At 38.8% G+C, this 23,603-nt stretch overlaps 1 protein-coding gene across 1 annotated transcript; it reads left to right on the top strand.

Moving 5' to 3' along the window:
* The first annotated feature begins 1,312 nt into the window (after positions 1-1,312).
* LOC114759304 (auxin transport protein BIG) lies at positions 1,313-22,799 on the top strand. Its single transcript, XM_028948469.1, is given in 15 exon segments — positions 1,313-1,628; positions 1,978-2,084; positions 3,378-3,540; positions 3,631-5,849; positions 5,852-9,709; positions 11,056-11,673; positions 11,773-11,953; positions 12,870-13,104; positions 13,186-17,718; positions 17,799-18,021; positions 18,313-18,711; positions 18,803-18,946; positions 19,845-20,861; positions 21,020-21,523; positions 21,729-22,799. Coding segments are annotated over 15 exon segments (15,294 nt in total). The 5' UTR covers positions 1,313-1,372; the 3' UTR covers positions 22,566-22,799.
* Positions 22,800-23,603: the final 804 nt, after the last annotated feature.

Genomic DNA, 23,603 nt, shown 5'->3' with positions numbered 1-23,603 from the left:
CTTTGCTTTTCTGGCCTTTTCTAGCTATTTTCTTGAAAGTTATATCATTCCCCCCCCGGAAGTACTTTACGTTGCTCTATTTGTGTATTATCTTACTGTAAGCAAGAGAACTCTTACAACTTTTAATATGCTCTTCCGGTCCTTAATAGAAGACCTATTTAACTAATTTTATTAAATTAAAGAAGTTAGGTAAGTTAGTTAATTATAAGAAATATGATATGTTTTTTCCAAAATAGTACAATCATCTTTCTTAATGTCCTCCCTCTCTTTCCTACTTGATTGTGATTGAGGGATTATCCATAAGAGTAATTTAGAAAAAATTAATAAATATGAGAAATAAGTCTTATATTTAGGATCAAAATCAATTCAGCAATTAGGTACTGTATTAAGGACAGGAGGAGTATCATTTGTTTTGTTTTGTTTTTTAAAGAATGGGCTAACTTGTAAACCCGTTTTAATTTTTTTTTTACTTTTAAGTTTAATTGTGAATGAAGATGTGAGGAAATGTTGATGAATTAATAACTTTAATAGTTGATATTTAATCAAATAAAAAATTTAAATATTGACATTAAATAAGATTCTTATATGGTTTTTAATAATGTGCAAATATTAACTTTGAATTATGAATTTTATGAATTATTATATGGTTTTTCCCTTCTATGATATGTGTTATTTATCATTTAGTATCCATATGTTTGTTTGTATGTCATCGTGACGCCTTACTTTATATGTTATATTGTAATTTCATATTTTAAAAATAAACAAATTAACAAATTTATAACCTATAAAGAATGGACTTCTTAAATTGAATTTCCCACACACACACACACAAAGCTGAGTTACTTGACTCAAACTTTTTCTAATCCAAACTCATAGATAACACTTTAGGTTGTGTATGGGACTCACCTTCATATTATTTATCATTATAAATACAAATAATATCATTTATTATAAATTTTATTTTTTTAGACAATTATAAATTTTATATTAACAACAGAGAAAAGATTATAGTTGGCAAAAATGAAAAAAAAAAACAAAGAAAAGATCATAAAACCAAGATAAAAAAGCCCCAAATCAAGGCAGGGATTCCAGTTTCCTTTCCAAGCAAGAAAAGAAAGCAAACACCACGACAGTAGCCCATGTGTCTGTGAAGTGCCTGTTCCTTCATACCATTGCCTCAAGATTCTTACTTCCACTCACCGCCTTCCTACAGTTTTCCATCTCCCTTTAAATACGACAAGCACCCTGCTTTTCGTCCTCAGTGACTCACTAACGAGTCTCTGTATTTTCTCTCCTCCCTTCTATTCATGCCTTCCTCTTTCAGTGCTACCAGTCTGTACATCTTTCGTTTTCTTCTTTGATTTGCATCGACATGGATGAGAACCTCAAGAAACTTGCGGAAGCTCTCTTTGTTGATAGTAAGCCTTTGTCGTCAGACGATCTTGTACAGAAGCTCCGCTCCGACGATGCGATCAGGTTAGGACTCAATTCTTTCTACTCGATTCTCAAGCGCGGTGTCGAGGTGCTTGGAGATGGAAGGCTGGGCCTCCAGTTGTGGAACGATTCGCAGATTCAGGCAATTTCTTCATTCGCGTTGGCGATTGCTTCAGCTTCTCGATCTTTGTCAGGTACTTTAATGATCATTTCTTTCTATCCTGGTAGACGCATGCTTCTTGTTTCGATTTTCTCATGGTCCTTTTATGTTACATGCTTTGCTAACAGTTAGGTTTTAGTTTTGGAACTGAGGTGTATGAAATGTCTAGCAGATGATGGAAATTTTCAAGTTAGTATGGTCCCTTTTTGGGCTTTTGATTGTTTTGCCCCGAGTTTTGACGTGTTTATGTTATGGTGAAAAGTTTTCTGAGCTGGAAGTAAAGCAATTATACTTATTTAGCCTGAAGTACATTTTTCAAAATGCAAAAGTTGAGCTTTCATCTATCTTAATTTCTGTTGCGTTTGGTATTATTGCTTGAATAGTGGAGAAAGCGGAAGCTATTCTTGTTGCAATTGTGCAACAGTCGACAGAATTTGCTGTATGTTACATGGAAACTTTTGGATTCAACAACGATGATCTTGGGATTCAGGTATGTTTCTGTTACACTCTTTCGAGGCTAAGTTCTAATGAGTTCCTTTTTTTTCGTCCTTTCTTTCTCATGTTTCAAGGGTTCAAAATTAAACTAGATGAGTCCTGCACAATTCACCAAAATTGGAGGAGTAGTTTGATGAAGTCTAATCTGATCCAATTCATTTTCCTTCTCTTGGAAATCATGTTTCATGCTCTGTTGACGAAAGCTTCTAGGTCTGTTCAATATAATTCATATAATTGTAGAACATTCTACTCCAGTCTTGAAATTGAACAATGGTTAGCATATAATCATGTAGTTACATTGTCAGATTAGAGTTATACCTCGATAAGTTTTTGTGTAAGTGTAGTTTCTTGACTGTCCGGACTTTGGGGGTCTTTATCTCTGGCTAAGCCTACATCATCTCTGACTGTCTGGAAAAAAGATGCTATGTGCTGGGATCATAGATAGCTGTTTCTGAATTAGCATTTTCTTGGGGGTACTATTTGTCTGTCCAACTCTAGTAATACTAGTATTTAATAATCAATAATGATGAGTTTAGAAACTGTGACCTTTTTCTGCCCCTTTCTTTTCTTTCTTTCTTTTTGCCAGATCAGTTCCACAGTAAATTAGTTACCCTGCTGCGTAAGATTTGATGGACTAACATTTAGTATCTGATGGATTCAAAGGGTCTTAACCCCCCATGGATAGAGAAATATTTTGATTAAAGAAAAGCAAAACTATTAAAATTAATAGCACGATCAATTAAGTCATGAGCAGAAAATAGTAAACAGAAAAAGGAAAATAGTAAACATGAAATGATCACCTACATGTAAAATGATGAATTGTTTCTAGAACAGAACCTACATTGCTGATTATTTCATAAGATATTACCCTGTTGCTCAATAAAACTAGCTTCACACTGATGGATGTCTAGATTGACAAACAGTAGAGTAGCCAAGGGATTTGAAATTTTGGATTGGTTTATGTAGTTAGGAAGCTTGGACCCTGGGATAGATATGACGATTGTCTTTCTTTCTTTCATTCCCTTTTATTTTAAAGGAACAATGTATGGTATGGTATGGCTAGAGATGGGTATAAATATATACCCCGGGGGGGGGGGGGAGCCCAAAGGTTAGGGGGTCCCCAACCATATATTCTTGCATGGATGTCTTCTTAATTTCTTATAAATATTATGTTTATAATTTTCTGGTCATTACGCAAGAAATATTCAAAAACATTACTTAATTGATCTGTGCTATTTTTTTTGGTGGTTACCCTTTATTAATTCCTTATATATGTTGGATATTCCAGAACAACGTGATTCATCTTTTAGAGATAGCATTGGCAGATGAAATGGATAAGGCAGGGGACATGTTGCTACCTAGGTCTGCAACCGCATTTGTAGACATGTTACCAGTGGTTGATGCTCCTTCTTGTGATTTTGTGGACGATCACATCAAGTGCCATCTTGAAGGTATAATGTTCATTTAAAATATCGAACTTATTATTTTTCATGCCTATTCTTTTAACCTAACGGACTCAAATTCTTTTTATATGCAATAAGGCTTGAAATTTGCAAAGGAAGGAAAAATGTTGGATTGGCTTCTAAAGACATTCGCTTCTGAACGTGTGCCGCCTGATAGGCAAGGATCTGGGTTCAGTGGACCTACTTATCGTCAAGATTGCAGTAGATTGGTCTTTACATCCCAGCAATGGGCAGTTGCCCATGGGAAATACATTCCTCGTTTAATTCTGTTGTGCAATAAGCTTATAAAAGTTGAAGATATCTTTGATGAGAGGGTGATGGGTGTAAATTTCCGAAAGAGACTTTCATTTGCTTTGAAGATTTTCAAGTTACTTGGGAGTCTTCATAAGGATGTTCCATGTTTTGAATATGATGCCTCATTGGTGAAGGCAGTTGCTTCATTTGCTGATGCTTTGTCTAGCTTGTTTAGAGTTGAATTTGAGTTTGTGTCTACACATGCTATTCCTGAGGGAAGTTTTGATAGCATCATTCTAATGGTTGTGGAAGAATTCCTTCACATTGTTCAAGTTATTTTCAGCAATAGTAATGTTCCCCAGAATATTCAAGCTACTATTGTAGCATCTATGACGGAAAGTTTAGATTCTTCTGTATGGAGATATGACAAGTCTGCTTCAAATTTGAAGATTCCGTTAGCTTACTTCCCCCGTTGCGTCATTTATGCACTAAAGCTCATTGATGATCTGCAGAAACAGAGGCATCAGGTTTTTCCTGAGTGGGCAGATTTTGATGCAGAACTTGCTGGTAGTTCCAATGCCGCACAGAATGATTTACCCTCATGCATTGTTCATAATGAGACTGTTTCTTTACTAAAGAAATACACAAATGAAGAGCTTCTGAGGCTAATATTTCCTGCATCAAGCCAGTGGGTAGACAATTTGATGCAACTTGTTTTGTTCCTTCATTCTGAAGGAGTAAAATTGTGGCAAAAAATGGAGAGGTCATCTTCTAACTCTGCTAAGTTTAGTTGCTCGTCTGATGTTGAAAATGCTTTATGTCATGAAGATGAGGCTATTTTTGGCAATCTTTTCTGTGAGACTGGGCGTTCTGTTGGATCTGCTGATGGATGTGAACAGCCACCTGCAGCTGCCGTTTCTAGCTCCAGCTATCATAACATGCCAATTCAAGCTGCTACAGAGCTTTTGTGCTTCCTTAAGACATCTGTCTTCTCTCCTGAATGGCATCATTCTCTTTATGAGGATGCATGCAGCAAGATCAGCACAAGACATGTCGATGTTTTGCTTTCCCTCCTCAATTGTCATGACAGTTCTGAAGATAATATGTCTCACAGTTCTACTCCTTTGCATGAAGACAAGAAGATTGGACAAATTCATGAATTGTGCTTTGATCTTTTGCACAGCCTTCTTACAAAACATGCTTTGGTTGATTCACTTGAAATCTATCTTGTGGAGAAGATCCTTACTATAGAGAATGGAGCCTTTAGTTACAATGATAGGACCCTGACTTTGCTGGCTCACACATTGTTTTCTCGGGCAGGATCTGTTGATAGTGTGTTGAGAACCAAAATTTATCAGGCATATGTTTCTTTCATTGTTGACAAGGCAAAATCTATAAGGGTAAAATGTCCAAGTGTCAAGGATCTTACTGGTACCCTTCCCTCATTGTTTCACAATGAGATAGTTCTTATGGCATTTCACTTGTCAGCTGGAGAGGAAAAAGCAGTGTTGGCAAACCTAATCTTCTCAAACCTTAAAGAAATTTCTAAAGCAGCATTGGATTTGAACAGCACACAGTTAACTTGCTGGGCTTTAGTGGTTTCAAGGTTGATCTTTATTCTTCGTCATGTGATGATTCACCAACATACGTGTCCTACATCATTGCTTTTAGATGTGCGGTCCAAGTTAAAGGAAGCCCCATTGTCTGGGTCATCTCAGTATAGTGCGAATGATCACTTGTCATTTTGGTCATCCAGTGCATTAAAAACTGTTATGGGGGGATGCTATGGAGAGGAAGCTGTTCTTAGTAGCTTGACTGATCAAATGATTGATGCGTCAGGGTCTTCTTCACTTGATAGAGATGACTTGGCAATTGATAGCTTAAACCTGAATTGGAATGACATATATAAGGTCTTTTCACAAATTTTGGGATTTTGGGGAGGCAAAAAGGCATCAGCATTGGAAGATCTAGTTGTTGAAAGATATCTTTTCAGTCTGTGTTGGGATATTCCTTTTATTGGCTCTCAAATAGACCGAACAATCGTTCCTCATAGGGGAATTTCGTTCTGGATTTATCTGACATGTTGCCTTTTTTCCACTTCAGTCATTCACTTCTAGACGGTCATGATGTCATTGAGAAGTGCACTACTTTTCCAGATTTTATGCTAAGCTTGCTTCAGCATTTAGATGCTGTGTCCATACCTCAAGACATTGATGAATTAGGTTGGGATTTTCTCAGAAATGGGATGTGGCTTTCTCTGGTTCTCTCATTCATTAATATTGGCATATGGAGATATTGTACTGACAATGCACTTTCTAAAGAGGGTCTTATCTGGACAGAGAGTCCTTTTGGGGATCAAAATACTATTAAACTTGCCGGAGGCATGATTTCTTCCATGATTGGAGCTGGGCAATTTGCATCACTTGTGGTCCTGTTCTCATCCTTGCTGAACAAATATGTGCAGATTCATCAGAAAGCTTTCCTTGCTACCCTTAGTTACAAGCAGAAGGTGGCTGCAGGGTTTTCACCGATCTTGCTTCTCAAACATACCGGAATTGATAAGTGCTTGCAGGATGAGCTTCTGCAGAGGAGTGGCTCCAACCTAAGTGAGCTGGAGGCTGTTCTTAGTGTATTATCAAGGTTGGATGCTACTGTTCAGAGAAAAGCGTCAGGAATGCTATCTAGGGCCTCATTAGAGTGCTTGTTACACGGCTTTCCTTTTCATCTTTCTACTTATAGTGCAGCTATGCTTTCTTCTATCCTTAGCATAAGAGGAATAATCTTTGTACTTGATGGGTTGCTTAGAATACAAGATGTTGGGGGAAATGTTAACCTGGAGATTGGGGTCCTTCAACAAATTCTTGACATGGTAATGATTATTAAGTTTGATAGGATGTTTGAAAGTATCCATGAGAAATGTGATTCTATCTATCGCAACTTAAGTGCAGAAATGGAAAGTTCTAGTCATGCAAATTTAATTCTAATGAAGCAAATGGAAGGATTTCTGAGGGACACCAATGCTGGAGGAGTTGGTGATGGCACAGTTGATGAATGGATGATAAGCAAGATAATTGACATTTTGAGCAGCCTTAGAAAGGACCCATCAAAATCTGCCATATTCCAGCTTTATCTTGGTGTTGAAAATGCGTCAGGGCAGATCAACAGGCTTTTGCAGTTGCATCCTGGTGGTTGTTTGGTTCTGATTGACTCTCTAGATAGCTGTTACTCTGAATCGGTTAATGTGAAGGTTCTTGGTTTCTTTGTTGATCTCTTATCTAGTGAAGTGTTTCCTGATCTCAGAAGGAGGATGGAAAGAAAATTTCTGGATAAAGATACACATAACTTAGCCAAATGGCTGGAGATGAGGCTTTTGGGCAGCTTAATGGATTCTGGAGGTGGGGCCTGCAGTGCAAAGGGGTGCTCCACTTCCCTAAGGGAATCAACTATGAATTTTATTCTGTGTCTTGTGTCATCATCCTCTGAGCAATCAAAAGAACTGCTGCACCACATCTTTGATTCTGCATTGCTGTCTCTTGATACTGCTTTTTTGCAGTTTGATATGCATGCTGCCAAGTCATATTTCAATTTCATTGTGCAAATTTCAAAAGGAGAACACTTGATAAAATTGTTGCTGACGAGGACAGTAATGCTGATGGAGAAGTTGGTGGGCAATGAAGATTTGCTTCCAGGGCTGAAGTTTCTATTTGGTTTCATTGAAAATGCTTTGAGTGATTGTGGCTCTGGTAAAATCTCCCTAGAAAAAACAACTAGCAAATGTTCTTCAGGCACTTCTCCTGGGGTAGGCCATGTTGCTGGACCAGTGGGATCCAGGAAGAACTCTGAGACATTCGTTCTTCCTGCCAATCAGGAAGGGGGATCTGCCTCTCTTGAATGTGATGCAACTTCTGTTGATGATGATGAGGATGATGCGACCTCTGATGGTGAGGTTGTTAGCATTGATAAAGATGAGGAAGAAGATGCTAACAGTGAAAGGGTGCTTGCCTCTAAAGTCTGCACTTTTACATCTAGTGGCAGCAATTTTATGGAGCAGCACTGGTACTTCTGCTATACATGTGACCTGACAGTATCGAAAGGCTGCTGTTCTGTTTGCGCTAAGGTTTGTCACCGGGGCCATCGTGTTGTTTATTCCCGCTCGAGTCGGTTCTTTTGTGACTGTGGTGCTGGTGGTGTTAGAGGTAGTAACTGTCAATGTCTGAAACCTCGGAAATTCACTGGAAGTAGCGATGCGCCTGTTAGAAGCACTAATACTTTCCAGTCATTTTTACCCTTTTCTGAGGATGGGGATCAGCTGCCAGATAGTGATTCAGATTTTGAAGAGGACACCTGTTCAGATGCAGACAACACTATTAAATTGTCCATCCCAAAAGAGCTTCAAGATGGGATTCCACTGTTATTGGAGGAACTTGATATTGAGAGCCGAGTACTCAATCTTTGCACTTCGTTGATGCCATCTATAATTAATAGAAGAGACTCTGACCATTTAAAGGATAAGAAAATAATGTTGGGTGAAGACAAGGTGCTCTCCTATGGTGTGGACCTCTTGCAATTGAAGAAAGCATATAAAAGCGGATCATTAGATCTGAAGATAAAGGTTGATTATTCAAATGCCAAGGAGCTTAAATCGCATTTAGCAAGTGGTTCTCTTGTCAAGTCACTGCTTAGTGTTAGCCAACGAGGTCGACTTGCTGTTGGTGAAGGTGACAAGGTTGCTATATTTGATGTTGGACAGTTAATTGGACAAGCAACCATTGCACCTGTCACAGCTGATAAGACCAATGTGAAACCACTTTCTAAAAATGTTGTTCGCTTTGAAATTGTACAACTTGCTTTCAACCCTGTGGTGGAGAATTATCTTGTGGTAGCAGGTTATGAAGATTGCCAGGTCCTTACATTAAATCCTCGTGGTGAAGTGATCGACCGACTTGCTGTTGAATTGGCTTTGCAAGGTGCATATATTAGACGTGTGGATTGGGTCCCAGGCTCACAGGTTCAGTTAATGGTTGTGACTAACAGATTTGTAAAAATTTATGACCTGTCCCTGGACAATATCAGCCCAATGCACTACTTCACTTTGCCAGATGATATGATTGTGGATGCTACTCTTTATCTGGCTTCCCAGGGAAGAATGTTTCTTATTGTGCTCTCAGAAAATGGTTCCATATTCAGGTTGGAATTATCTGTCAAAGGGAATGTTGGGGCCATGCCAGTGAATGAAATTGTACAGCTTCAGGGTAAAGAAATTCATGCAAAGGGTTCGTCATTGTACTTCTCTTCAACTTATAAGCTACTTTTTATATCATTTCAAGATGGCACCACAGTGATTGGACGTTTAAGTTCTGATGCTGCCTCTCTAGTTGATATGTCTTCTGTATGTGAGGAACAAGATGGGAACCTACGGCCAGCTGCAGTTCATCATTGGAAAGAATTGGTGGCTGGAAGTGGCTTATTTGTCTGCATATTGAGTGGCAAGTTAAATTCTGCACTTGCTGTGTCAATGGGGGAACGTGAAATACTTGCACAGAGCATGCGGCATCCAATGGGTTCAACCTCACCTATAGTTGGAATGACTGCTTACAAACCACTATCAAAGGATAAAATACACTGTCTTGTCTTGCATGATGACGGTAGCCTTCAAATATATTCACACGTCCCTCTGGGCATTGATGCTAGTATGAGTGCAGCATCAGAAAAAGTTAAGAAATTAGGATCTAATATCCTCAGTAAAGCCTATGCTGGTACAAATCCTGAATTTCCTCTTGATTTCTTTGAGAAAACTGTTTGCATTACATCGGATGTGAAACTGGGTGGTGATGCCATCAGAAATGGTGATTCTGAAGGGGCAAAACAGAATTTAGTAAATGAGGATAGTTTTCTTGAGAGTCCCAGCCCGGCAGGTTTTAAGGTATTCTTTGAAAGTGAATGCTGATTAGGGTTTGCTTTGATTTACTGCTACCGCTTTTTTTTTAAGTATGGAATAGCGATTATGATGCTTAAGGAGGCTCATAGCACCACAAATATCATTATTTTCCAAGTTATTAGATAAATGCCCATCTTTATGGTGGGGGACTACAATATTTTTGGTCGTACTCTTTGGGAGTTTGATTCACAGGATTATACGTTTCTCTGCAACACACTGTTTCTTGTTGAATACTTAAATTTTTATATTTCTCTGGATTCTTGCTAATTTTTCAAAAATCCCCTGTCAAAGTTGTGCACCATACGTTACTTCTACGTTTTTGTAGGTTGGTGTTAGCATAGTCATAATCATAATCATAATAATATCATCAATTATACCTTTTATTTGAGTGTGTTTTAGTATTAGTATTCGGGATTTATTATTTAACTATGTATTTTCTTCTAAATTTCTCTGTCTTAGTTTTAACATGTATACGTGATATATTTTAATTTTTGTTTTCATTTTATTATTTTATAACTTATTACGATTAACGGTTACTATATTTTATTGTTAGGTTATACTTGCTAATTTTCAAGTTTTTAAATTTTATTTTTTATTTTGATGTAAGTATTAGGGTAGGGATGGAGAAGAATATAATTTAAAAATTTTTAGAATATTCCCCCGGGGTCCTGATAGGAATCCAACATTCCAACTTGTAGAATGAACTTGAGGTATGCAGATGGGATGGGGGATGTTTCCTGGGAATCTTAATCCTGGGAATGCAACATTCTCAGGAATATTTTGCTAGAACCTTTACTTTTACCGGTTGGGCCTATATTATTTTGAAAACAAATATTCCTTTAACATAGGTGGCCCTTTGTAGCTGATATTCTCAAAGGTGGTTAATTTGATTACATTTATTCTTTGCTCTCCATATAGTTTCTAAATTTAATATAAGCAGAAACAATGTTGATTATTAGGTGAAAGTAGTTGTGTCTGGCTCTTGTTTAAATTTAAGATTGTCTTTATGGGAAGTCAATGACCTTCTTCCTCTTGAACCTTGTTGCTAGTAGTTCCCTTTCATCTGAGTGCTTTTGTGATAGATATTCGACTATAATAGGGTTTTAGTTACTAGAAACTTAAGTATTAGTAGGGCTTGTATGATACAGATTTATAGACATGATTGTGTGGGAGGTGAGTCTTAATGGTGGTTATTGTTTCTTGCTCACACTGGTGTATTTCCATTTTGATAGGCTCATGTTAATTGCTTTGGTTGCAATATATGAACCTACGTGAAGTGCTTGATTAAATTTCTCCCTCCATAATTCTTTTTCTTTTGTGCACTTGTACAGATATCTGTCTTCAATTCAAACCCTGATATAGTCATGGTTGGCTTTCGAGTTCATGTGGGAAATACATCAGCAAGCCACATACCTTCAAGTATTTCTATTTTCCAGAGGGTTGTTAAATTAGATGAAGGAATGCGGTGTTGGTATGATATTCCATTTACTGTTGCTGAATCACTCCTTGCTGATGAAGAATTTACAATCTCCGTGGGTCCAACCTTCAATGGCTCAACCCTTCCCCGAGTGGATTCCCTCGAAGTTTATGGACGAGCTAAAGATGAGTTTGGTTGGAAAGAGAAAATGGATGCTGTTTTGAATATGGAAGCAAGGGCACTTGGTTTGAATTCATCTGTGGCTGCGTCTGGAAAGAAGTGCCGTTCAATGCAGTCTGCACCTATTCAGGAGCAGGTAATAGCTGATGGACTTAAGCTTATTACCAAGTTCTATTCATTATGCAGGCAGCAAGGGTGCTCAAGGCTTGAGGAAGCAAGAGCTGAGCTCAGCAAACTCAAGTGCAAGGATTTACTTGAAACAATATTTGAGAGAGACCGTGAACCAGTGCTTCAGGCTTCTGCTGGTCGTGTCTTACAGGCTGTTTTTCCTAAGAAAGAGATATACCACCAAGTAATCTGTTATAACTTTCTTATATTATGCCTAGTTTGTTTTCTGCATGACTTTCATTTATCATGTGGATTGTGACTCACTGGAGTTTTCTCACATTAGGTTAAGGATACCATGCGGCTTCTTGGGGTGGTGAAATCAGCCTCAATACTATCATCAAGGCTTGGGACAGGTGGTAGTACGGGATGTTGGATCATTGAAGAGTTCACTGCTCAGATGCGGGCAGTTTGTAAAATTGCATTGCAACGGCGTTCTAATTTGGCAACTTTTATTGAGACAAATGGTATTACTATGTTTTTCTGGTTTTCTCTTATATACATATGGACTAAGATTTCCTTTTCAATTCCTATGCCTTTTGGTCTTAGTGAAATTTGTAACTCCTCTGGTCCTTAATGTAGGACCTAATTGAGGAGTTAATACTGGTCTTACATGTAAGATCTATTTCACATGTTTATCAATTTTTTCCCGAATTAACCCTATTAATATTCCTCCAACAATAATCTAGTACAAGAAGGAGGTGGGAATTAAAGAAGATGTTTAGGGTGTTTTAGAAAAAACATATCATATTAACTAGTTTAACTAGCATTCTAAATCTATTTAAACTAGCCAAGTCTTACATTAAGGACTTGAGAAGTATTATTTTTGGCAAAACAATTGTTATGGTTTCTAGTAGACTGGAGAGAATATTCACACATGGTTGATATAAACTTTTATATCTGCTGTATGTTGTCATTTGGAGATCGTTACTTCATCTCTCGCATGAGGGCCAATTCCTTTTTTGATTCAAGCTGCACTTTGTTCTTGCATATAGGTTTCTTTCCCTGTATGAAGTTTATGTTTCACTATCAATTCTGACTGCATTTTTTTTTGCGTTTTCTTTTGTACCAATTGGTCTCATGTCCATCTTTCTTGCTCTATATCTGTTCTTCCTGCTTAATGATGAATCTTTTTTTTTTTTGGGGGGGGGGGGACAATCCTGTCCTGAGTAGTTGATGATTACTAATTATGGTTTTGCCATGTACTTATTCATGTGGCTTCTATTAATTGCATTAATTCATAGCATGCTTCATCTTAAAATATATCTTTTCAAAGATTGAGGTGCAGGAGTATGAGATTAAATCGATTGACTAATCTGTCTGTGGAAGCATCTTTGGAGACAGTAACCATTTTGATTTAAGCTCCTTCTCTTGCTGGTGTAGGTTCTGAGGTGGTGGATGCACTTGTGCAAGTTCTATGGGGAATTTTGGACTTTGAGCAGCCTGATACACAAACTATGAACAACATTGTCATGTCTGCTGTTGAACTAATTTATTGCTATGCTGAATGCTTGGCTTTACATGGAAAGGATGTACCACTACGCTCTGTGGCACCTGCTGTGACATTACTTAAAAAACTTTTATTTTCTTCCAATGAGGCTGTTCAGACTGCCAGCTGGTACTTTCCATACTTTTCCCTTGAATTGATATATTTTCAGTTGAAAATGATATTTATGTTTTACTTGTGTTTCTTTTCCAGTTTGGCCATATCTTCAAGATTGCTCCAGGTGCCTTTTCCAAAGCAGACCATGTTAGCTACAGATGATGCTGTTGAGAGTGCTGTGTCCATTCCTGGGGCTACTGATGGCAGTGGGGGAAATAACCAAGTCATGATTGAAGAAGACTCTATAACTTCATCTGTTCAGTACTGCTGTGATGGTTGCTCTACTGTACCTATACTTAGGCGAAGATGGCATTGTATTGTTTGTCCTGATTTTGACTTGTGTGAGGCATGCTATGAAGTACTTGATGCAGACCGTCTCCCTCCACCACACTCTAGAGATCATCCTATGACAGCGATTCCAATTGAAGTGGATTCAGTGGGAGATGGCAATGAATTTCACTTCACACCTGATGATGTTAGTGATCCTAACTTGTTGCCTATTCCAGCTGGTGGCAGCATGCAGAATTCTTCTCCATCAATTCATGACTTGGAACCTAATGATTCAGGAGAATTTGCTGCTTCATTGACTGATCCTGTCTCAATTTCTGCTTCTAAAAGGGCTGTAAACTCCTTACTTCTTTCTGAGCTTCTTGAACAATTGAAAGGATGGATGAATACAACTTCAGGAGTGCGGGCAATTCCTGTTATGCAGCTTTTCTACAGATTGTCATCTGCAGTGGGCGGACCTTTTATAGACAGCTCGAAGCCTGATAGCTTAGATTTAGAGAAGCTGATCAAATGGTTTTTAGATGAGATTAATCTCAACAAACCATTTGTGGCAAAAACCCGGTCATTATTTGGGGAAGTTGCAATCCTTGTCTTCATGTTCTTCACGTTGATGCTTAGAAATTGGCATCAGCCTGGTAGTGATAATTCTATGCCAAGGCAGAGTGGAACTGTTGACACACATGATAAAAATGTTATCCAGCTTCCATTACCCACGACAGGGGCTGCCAAGCCTTCAGCAGATGATCATGATAAGACTGACTTTGCATCACAGCTGCTTCGAGCATGTGATTCTCTTAGGCAGCAATCTTTTGTAAATTATTTGATGGATATATTACAGCAGCTAGTGAATGTTTTCAAATCTCCTGTTAACAGTGAAAGTGCACTTAATTTTAATGCTGGGCCTGGGTGTGGGGCTCTGCTAACAGTACGCAGGGACTTGCCTGCAGGCAATTTTTTGCCTTTCTTTTCTGATTCATATGCTAAGGCACATCGAACAGATATATTTATGGACTACCATAGGCTGTTGCTTGAGAATACTTTCCGACTGGTTTATACCCTTGTTCGGCCAGAAAAGCATGACAAAATTGGGGAAAAAGAAAAGGTCTACAAGACATCATATGGGAAGGATTTGAAGCTAGATGGATATCAAGATGTTCTCTGCAGTTACATTAATAATCCTCATACAAATTTTGTAAGAAGATATGCCAGAAGGCTTTTCCTGCATCTCTGTGGAAGCAAGTCTCATTATTACAGTGTTCGGGACTCTTGGCAGTTCTCTAGTGAAGTTAAGAGACTTTATAAGCATGTAAACAAGTCTGGTGGTTTTCAGAATTCAATTCCATATGACAGAAGTGTGAAGATTGTGAAGTGCCTTTCCACTATGGCTGAAGTGGCAGCTGCACGTCCACGAAACTGGCAAAAATATTGTTTAAGGCATGCAGACATTCTGCCCTTCCTTGTGGAAGGGGTGTTTTGTCTTGGAGACGAATCTGTTATTCAGACTCTTAAACTTCTGAATTTGGCCTTCTATACTGGAAAAGATATTGGCCTTCTGTCCCAGAAAACAGAATCTGGAGACACAAGCTCAAACAAATCAGGCACCCTATCTCAAGAAGTAAAGAAGAAAAAGAAGGGTGAAGATGGGGCTGATTCTGGTTTGGAGAAGTCCTATTTAGACATGGAGGCAGCAGTAGATGTCTTCACTGACAAAGGTGGTGATGTCTCAAAGCAGTTTATAGACTGCTTTCTCTTGGAGTGGAATTCCAGTACTGTTCGTGCAGAGGCTAAATTAGTTCTTTATGGTGTCTGGCATCATGCTAAGCAGTCATTTAAGGAAATCTTGTTATCGGCTCTCTTGCAGAAAGTTAAATTCCTACCAATGTATGGCCAGAACATTGTGGAGTACACAGAACTTGTAACTTGGCTGCTTGGAAAATCCCCCGATATCAGCTCAAAGCACCAGGTTTCTGAACTTGTGGACAGATGCTTGACCCCTGATGTGATTAGATGCATTTTTGAGACGCTCCATTCCCAGAATGAGCTGTTAGCGAATCATCCAAATTCCCGCATATATAATACATTAAGTGGCCTGGTGGAATTTGATGGATACTATCTTGAGAGTGAACCTTGTGTTTCCTGCAGCTCCCCTGAAGTACCTTACAGCAGGATGAAGCTAGAATCTCTAAAATCTGAGACAAAGTTCACTGACAATCGTATTATAGTGAAATGCACTGGGAGTTACACAATCCAGACTGTGACAATGAATGTTCATGATGCTAGAAAGTCAAAGTCAGTTAAGGTTTTGAACCTGTACTATAATAATCGACCAGTTGCTGACTTGTCAGAGTTAAGAAATAACTGGTCTTTGTGGAAGTGTGCAAAAAGTTGCCATCTTGCTTTTAATCAAACTGAACTGAAAGTTGAATTCCCCATTCCTATCACTGCTTGTAACTTCATGATTGAACTGGATTCATTCTATGAAAATCTTCAGGCATTATCTCTTGAGCCATTGCAGTGCCCTCGATGTAGTCGTCCAGTCATTGGTAAGCATGGATTATGTGGCAATTGCCATGAAAATGCATATCAATGCAGGCAATGCCGCAACATCAATTATGAGAATTTGGATTCTTTTCTTTGTAATGAGTGTGGGTACAGCAAATATGGGCGTTTTGAGTTTAACTTCATGGCAAAGCCAAGTTTTACATTTGATAATATGGAAAATGATGAAGATATGAAGAGGGGATTGGCAGCCATAGAATCTGAGTCAGAGAATGCTTATAGGCGATATCAACAACTCTTGGGCTTCAAGAAGCCCTTGCTTAAAATTGTTTCAAGCATTGGTGAGAATGATATGGACTCACAACAGAAGGACTCTCTGCAACAAATGATGGTGTCTTTACCTGGACCATCTTGTAAAATCAATCGAAAAATTGCTCTTCTTGGAGTCCTGTATGGTGAGAAGTGCAAAGCAGCTTTTGATTCTGTGAGCAAAAGTGTGCAGACACTCCAAGGTCTGCGAAAGGTGCTTATGAATTATTTGCATCAGAAGCATTCTGATAATGGTGTGGCTTCAAGATTTGTGGTTTCAAGATCACCAAATAATTGTTATGGCTGTGCGTCTACTTTTGTGACACACTGCTTAGAAATATTACAAGTTTTGGCAAGGCATCCAAATTCCAAGAAGCTACTTGTTTCAGCTGGCATTTTGTCTGAGTTATTTGAAAATAATATTCATCAAGGTCCCAAAGCAGCCCGTGTCCAAGCAAGAGCAGTGCTTTGTTCTCTATCAGAGGGTGATGTAAATGCAATTATTGAGTTGAACAGTTTGATACAAAAGAAGGTTATTTACTGTCTTGAGCATCATCGATCCATGGATGTTGCTGTCACTACACGTGAAGAGATGCTGTTGCTTTCTGAGGTGTGTTCTTTGGCTGATGAATTCTGGGAATCAAGACTACGTATTGTGTTTCAGTTGTTGTTCTCTTCTATTAAGTTAGGTGCCAAACATCCTGCCATATCTGAGCATGTCATTCTTCCTTGCTTGAGAATTATATCTCAGGCATGTACGCCTCCAAAACCTGATACATCAGAGAAAGAGCAAGGCCTTGGGAAGTCTCAAGTGCAGACGAAGGATGAAAGTAGTGCAAATGCATCTGGGCTTTTGTCCAATGTCAGTGGAACTAAGTCATTTCCAGATTCATCAGAAAGAAATTGGGATGCGACACCTAAAACTCAGGATATTCAATTACTGAGCTATTCAGAGTGGGAGAGGGGCGCTTCCTATATTGATTTTGTTAGAAGGCAATACAAAGTGTCTCAGGCTGTTAAAGCTGCTGGTCAAAGGTCGCGACCCCAAAGACACGATTACCTAGCCCTTAAATATGCTTTGAGATGGAAGCATCGTGTTTCCAAGACAGCCAAAAGTGACTTATCAGCATTTGAGTTGGGATCATGGGTTAAAGAACTTGTTTTGAGTGCTTGTTCCCAATCTATTAGGTCAGAGATGTGTATGCTGATAAATCTACTGTGCGCTCAAAGTTCATCCAGGCGATTTAGGTTGCTGAACTTACTCGTCTCTTTATTACCTGCAACACTGCCTGCTGGCGAAAGTGCTGCAGAATATTTTGAGCTGCTATTCAAGATGATAGATTCAGAAGATGCTCGTTTATTTTTGACTGTTCGGGGATGCTTGCGGACAATCTGCACCCTAATTACTCATGAAGTTAACAATGTGGAGTCTTTAGAAAGGAGCCTGCGCATAGATATATCTCAGGGATTTATCCTTCACAAGCTTATAGAACTCCTGGGTAAATTTTTAGAAGTTCCAAGTGTCAGATCAAGGTATATATATATACTGCTTAAATTATTTTACTTTTGCATTCAATATATTTTTCTCATCATCTTATAAAATTTTATGTCAGATTCATGCGGGACAACTTACTTTCTGAAATACTTGAGGCACTTATAGTAATTCGTGGCTTGATAGTACAAAAGACAAAGTTGATCAGCGATTGCAATAGACTCCTGAAGGATCTTTTAGACAGTCTGTTGCTGGAAAGCAGTGAGAACAAGCGGCAGTTCATTCGGGCCTGCATAAATGGTTTGCAAATACATGGGGAGGAGAGGAAGGGGCGTACTTGTTTGGTAAGGACGATATATTTGATTTTTTTTTATATTTTTTGGATAGCCAACTATTTTAGTTTGTTTTATTTTCTAGACTTATTTTTGCAATTTTCTATCTAACAATTGTCTAGTTTGATTCTGTTGTTGGATAATTTGATCTGCTTCTCTTTTTCATAAACTGTTCTGGTGACCAGTTGCTGGACATGTCATATACAGATAGTTTGCGTGTGTGTCTATTTTTTAGTTGTTATCTATTACCTTGACCGGGGAGATCATTATTAATTTGCTTGTAATCTATACTGTCATTTGCAGTTTATCCTAGAACAGCTCTGCAATCTGATCTGTCCCTCAAAACCAGAGCCTGCATATTTGTTGGTTTTGAACAAGGCTCATACACAAGAAGAGTTTATTAGGGGATCAATGACTAAGAATCCATATTCAAGTGCTGAAATTGGTCCATTGATGCGTGATGTTAAGAATAAGATCTGCCATCAGTTGGATCTTGTAGGTCTCTTTGAGGATGACTATGGAATGGAGCTGCTAGTTGCTGGCAATATCATCTCTCTTGATTTGAGCATTGCACAAGTTTACGAGCAAGTGTGGAAGAAGTCAAATCAATCTTCAAATAGTGTGGCTAATTCTACCTTATTGGCAAATGCTGTTACCACATCCAGAGACTGCCCACCTATGAATGTGACTTATCGACTTCAGGTTTGTTACTATTAATGAACATTTGATTTATAGCTCATTTCTGAGGAATTTTGGCTTTGAATGTGAACCATAATTTATGTACAATTGTCAGGGATTGGATGGTGAAGCTACTGAGCCTATGATTAAAGAATTGGAGGAAGATAGAGAGGAATCTCAGGATCCTGAGGTTGAGTTTGCCATAGCAGGTGCTGTTCGTGAGTGTGGTGGATTGGAGATACTATTGGGCATGATTCAGGTTTGTAGGATAATTCTCTATTGATTTTCTCAGAATTCTATGAAGAGTTCATTCATTGGTGTTTTGTTCTGTAGCTGCATCTTAAAATTAGAACTAGAACTACTTGGACAATTCGCCTTTAATGGAAGGGAAACTCCTAATTGTATTGGTAGGAATTGCAGTACATTTAAATTTAAAATTCATCTATATCATGTTGAAGTTCTACTTTAAGCATGGATTAGGGTCTACTTGAAATCTCAAGAGTGACAGCTCTTTACGAAAATGTTAGATTTGATTCGTAGGTGATGAATGGTAAAATCAGATGCTATCATCTGTTTTATTAGTTCAGCCATCAAGGAATTTGTCCCAAAAATGAATGTTCTTTTATTATTTTCCTATGTTGACCCGATTGTTCCATAGAAAATTGCAGCATTTCCCTGAAAGTATCGCATGTGAATAAAATTAATAGAGGATTGAGGAGCTTAAGAATTGAAGATCCTCTTTTTGTTCTGTAGTTCTCTTCTTCCACAACAGGATTTCTGTTAGTGTGTAGATAGATTTACATATGGGATTTTTGCAATACCTGTCTTCCTGATTTTTTTTTTTTCCGTTTCGTTGTTATTCAACTATTTTTTCCCCATCATAAATCCGTTTTCTGAAAATTAAACAGAGATGTGAGTCATGAAAGAGCATCTCAGCCGGAGAACCCTAGATTTGACTCCATCTTAGCGGTCACATCCTCTTCCATGTTTTAATCTCTGCTATAAATCACAGAACATGGGCCGCAGAGAGTTGATATTTTGTTGTATCGGCTTCAACTACATAATGATGGAATGATTTCGTTTACTTAGTTTTCTCCTGTTTTCAAGTCCTAGTCCAACCTGTTGTGAAGTTATCTCACTTTTTGAATGATGTGCAGCGACTGCGAGATGATTTTAAGTCCAACAAGGAGCAATTGATTGCAGTTCTGAATCTGCTATTGTACTGTTGCAAGATAAGGGAAAACAGACGGGCATTGTTGAAGCACGGAGCCCTAGGTTTGCTGCTTGAGACAGCTAGGAGGGCTTTCTCTGTTGATGCCATGGAGCCAGCTGAAGGCATACTTTTGATTGTGGAAAGCCTGACATTAGAAGCAAATGAAAGTGACAGTATTAGCATCACTCAAAGTGCTGTCACTAGTGAAGAAGCAGGAACAGGTGAAGAGGCAAAGAAAATAGTTCTCATGTTCTTGGAGAGATTGTCGCACCCATTGGGCCTCAAAAAATCAAACAAACAACAGAGAAACACAGAGATGGTTGCTCGAATATTACCCTATTTGACTTATGGTGAACCTGCTGCAATGGAAGCTCTCATCCAACATTTTAGCCCTTACTTGCAAGATTGGGGTGCATTTGATCATTTGCAGAAACAAATGGACGATGTGAAAGATGAGAGCATTGCTCAGCAAGCTTTAAAACAGAGGTTTACACTGGAAAACTTTGTCAGGGTTTCAGAGTCACTGAAGACGAGTTCCTGTGGAGAGAGATTGAAGGACATAATCCTAGAAAAGGGCATAACTGGAACTGCAATAAGGCATCTGAAGAATGGTTTTGGGAATGCAGGTCAGGCTGGTTTTAAGACTAGTGCTGAATGGGCATCAGGCTTAAAATTGCCATCTGTGCCTCTTATACTGTCCATGCTGAGGGGTTTGTCAATGGGGCATCTCCCAACTCAAAGGTGTATTGATGAAGAAGGTGTCTTACCTTTGCTGCATGCCCTGGAAGGAGTCTCTGGAGAGAATGAGATAGGTGCAAGGGCTGAAAATTTGTTGGACACACTATCTAGCAAGGAAGGAAAAGGAGATGGGTTCTTGGGAGAGAAAGTAATCAAGTTGCGACATGCGACGAAGGATGAAATGAGGCGCAGGGCTCTTCGGAAGAGAGAGGAGTTGCTTCAGGTACTGTATATTGAACGTCTTGTTTACAATTGGCATAGTGGTGCCAACAATGAGCCATAGATATATTGGCTCTCAACAATAAACTTGTTTAATGCTTTACACTCTAGTGGAAACTGATTTCTTTTCCCCTCTTGTACTATCTTCTCTGTTTGATGCAGGGGCTTGGTATGCGCCAGGAACTTTCATCAGGTGGTGGTGAGCGGATTGTTGTCTCTCGGCCTGTCCTTGAAGGTTTGGAAGATGTGCAGGAGGAGGAGGATGGATTGGCTTGCATGGTGTGCCGGGAGGGATACAGTTTACGACCCACTGACTTACTGGGTGCTTACTCTTACAGTAAGCGTGTGAATCTAGGAGTAGGTGCATCAGGAAATCCCCGTGGTGAATGTGTTTACACTACTGTAAGTTCCTTCAATATCATTCATTTCCAGTGCCATCAGGAGGCCAAAAGAGCAGATGCTGCCTTGAAGAACCCCAAGAAAGAGTGGGAGGGGGCCGCCCTTAGAAATAATGAATCTCTATGCAATTCTTTGTTCCCTGTTAGAGGTCCATCTGCTCCACTGGCACAGTATATTCGCTATGTCGACCAGTACTGGGACAACCTCAATGCGCTCGGACGTGCAGAGGGAACCAGGCTCCGCCTTTTAACCTACGACATTGTTCTGGTATGTTGTCTGGCTTCTTTGTCTATTTTGTTTCTGGATAATGTGAATTTAATGCCAAAATGAGAAGGGAAAACCTGATTAAAGAATTCTTGAGTATGAGAAAAGATTATGAAACTAGAGAGTTTATCTGCTCTACTATATTTATATAATCTGTCTCTAAATGGTTGTAGCAATTTTGTCTCACCTTGTTTTTCACTCCCTGTAGATGCTTGCCCGGTTTGCCACAGGAGCATCGTTCAGTGCAGATGCCCGAGGCGGGGGACAGGAAAGTAACTCTCGGTTCCTTCCTTTCATGATTCAAATGGCACGTCATCTCCTTGACCAGGGAAGTCCTTCCCAGCGTCGTACCATGGCTAGGGCTGTATCGTCATACATCAGTTCTTCAACTTCAGATTCCAGGCCCCCCACTCCATCCGGACCGCAACCTACACCAGGGACGGAAGAAACTGTCCAATTCATGATGGTGAACTCGCTCCTCTCAGAATCTTACGAGTCCTGGTTGCAACACCGCCGTGGTTTCTTGCAGCGTGGTATTTACCATGCATACATGCAGCGCACTCATGCTCGCTCCTCAGCACATCCCTCATCTGGTTCTGCTACACCTGAGAGGGTGGAATCATCTGGAAGCAGTACAGAAACCGGGCAGAATGGGGAGCTTTTATCCATCGTTCGCCCTATGCTGGTTTACACAGGCTTGATTGAGCAGCTACAGCAATTCTTCAAGGTAAAGAAACCGGCTGGTCCTCCAACTGTTAAAACTGAAGGGACTTCATTGGTGGCGGCGGCAGCAGCAACAACAGAAGGGGAAGAAGAGAGTGGGAACTTGGAAAGTTGGGAGGTCGTGATGAAGGACCGACTGTTGAATGTGAAAGAGCTGCTGGGATTCTCCAAGGAGATGCTTTCGTGGCTGGACGACATGAATTCTGCTAGTGATCTGCAGGAGGCCTTCGACATAGTCGGTGTTCTGGCTGATGTCTTGTCCGGTGGCTTCACTCGCTGTGATGATTTTGTTCAGGCTGCCATTGATACTGGAAAATCCTGAATTTAATATTTGTGTGATTCATATATCTCTTTGTAACTCCAGCATTGTAAAACGCATGTCTTGACACTTACGTTCTTATGAGCACATGAAGTGATGCTCATTTTTGCAGGAGTCATGTATAATCTGGTCTTTTTGACGTTTTATAAGGCAATGCACCAAGGGTTAATTTGTCTGAGTTTGACAGTGTAATTATGACTAACTAAATTTTATAAACAATTGCTCTCATTTTGGTGACCTAGGGCCTGTTTGGCCAACGTTGAAAATCATGATTTTGGATGCCAAACAGGGGAAGAAATTAGCAAATTATGGTTTTGGACTGAAACCATGGTTGAGTTCAAAATCATAGTTTCAGAAGAAGTGAATTTATTCTGCTTCTGGTTCAAGTGAGAGAGTATAATTGTATCTATCAGAGTAGATTCAAAAGGTAATATAACTTTAACACCCCTTAATTATTGTTATAAACATATTTAATATTATATTTTATAAATATATATACACATTAATTATTTATTAATTATATTATTTTATATATTATTAATTATATTGGTAAAAATTATATTACTCCTCTGATCCTTAATATAAGACCTATTTAACTAATTTGATTAGATTAAGGAAGTTAGGTAAGTTAGTTAATTATGAGAAATGTGACACATTTTTCCTAAAACACCATAATCATCTTTCTTAATACTTCCTCTCATTCTTTTACTTGATTATGATTGAGGGAGTATCTATAGGGGTAATTTAGAGAAAATAGATAAATATTAGAAATGGGTCTTATATTTAGAACTAAAACTAACTTAACAATTGGGTCCTATATTAAGAACCAGAGGAGTATTAACAATTTTATTTCTTCAAATTAAAATGTTTTTTTTAATAATTTGCACATATAAAAAGTGTTTCTGATAACAACAATCTAGACACTCTCATTTTATCAGAATCATTTTTTTATAAAATCTATTCTTCACAAAATCTATTCTCCTAAAAATCTATTCTGTAAACCATGGTTTGGTTTTATTCAAGCATCCTTTTAGAGTTTGA

Source organism: Neltuma alba, unplaced genomic scaffold (genome assembly GCF_004799145.2).
Source record: "Neltuma alba isolate B1F8T4 unplaced genomic scaffold, ASM479914v2 tig00010816_pilon, whole genome shotgun sequence".
Taxonomy (NCBI): Eukaryota; Viridiplantae; Streptophyta; class Magnoliopsida; order Fabales; family Fabaceae; genus Neltuma; species Neltuma alba.
This window is presented reverse-complemented; position numbering and strand designations above follow the sequence as displayed.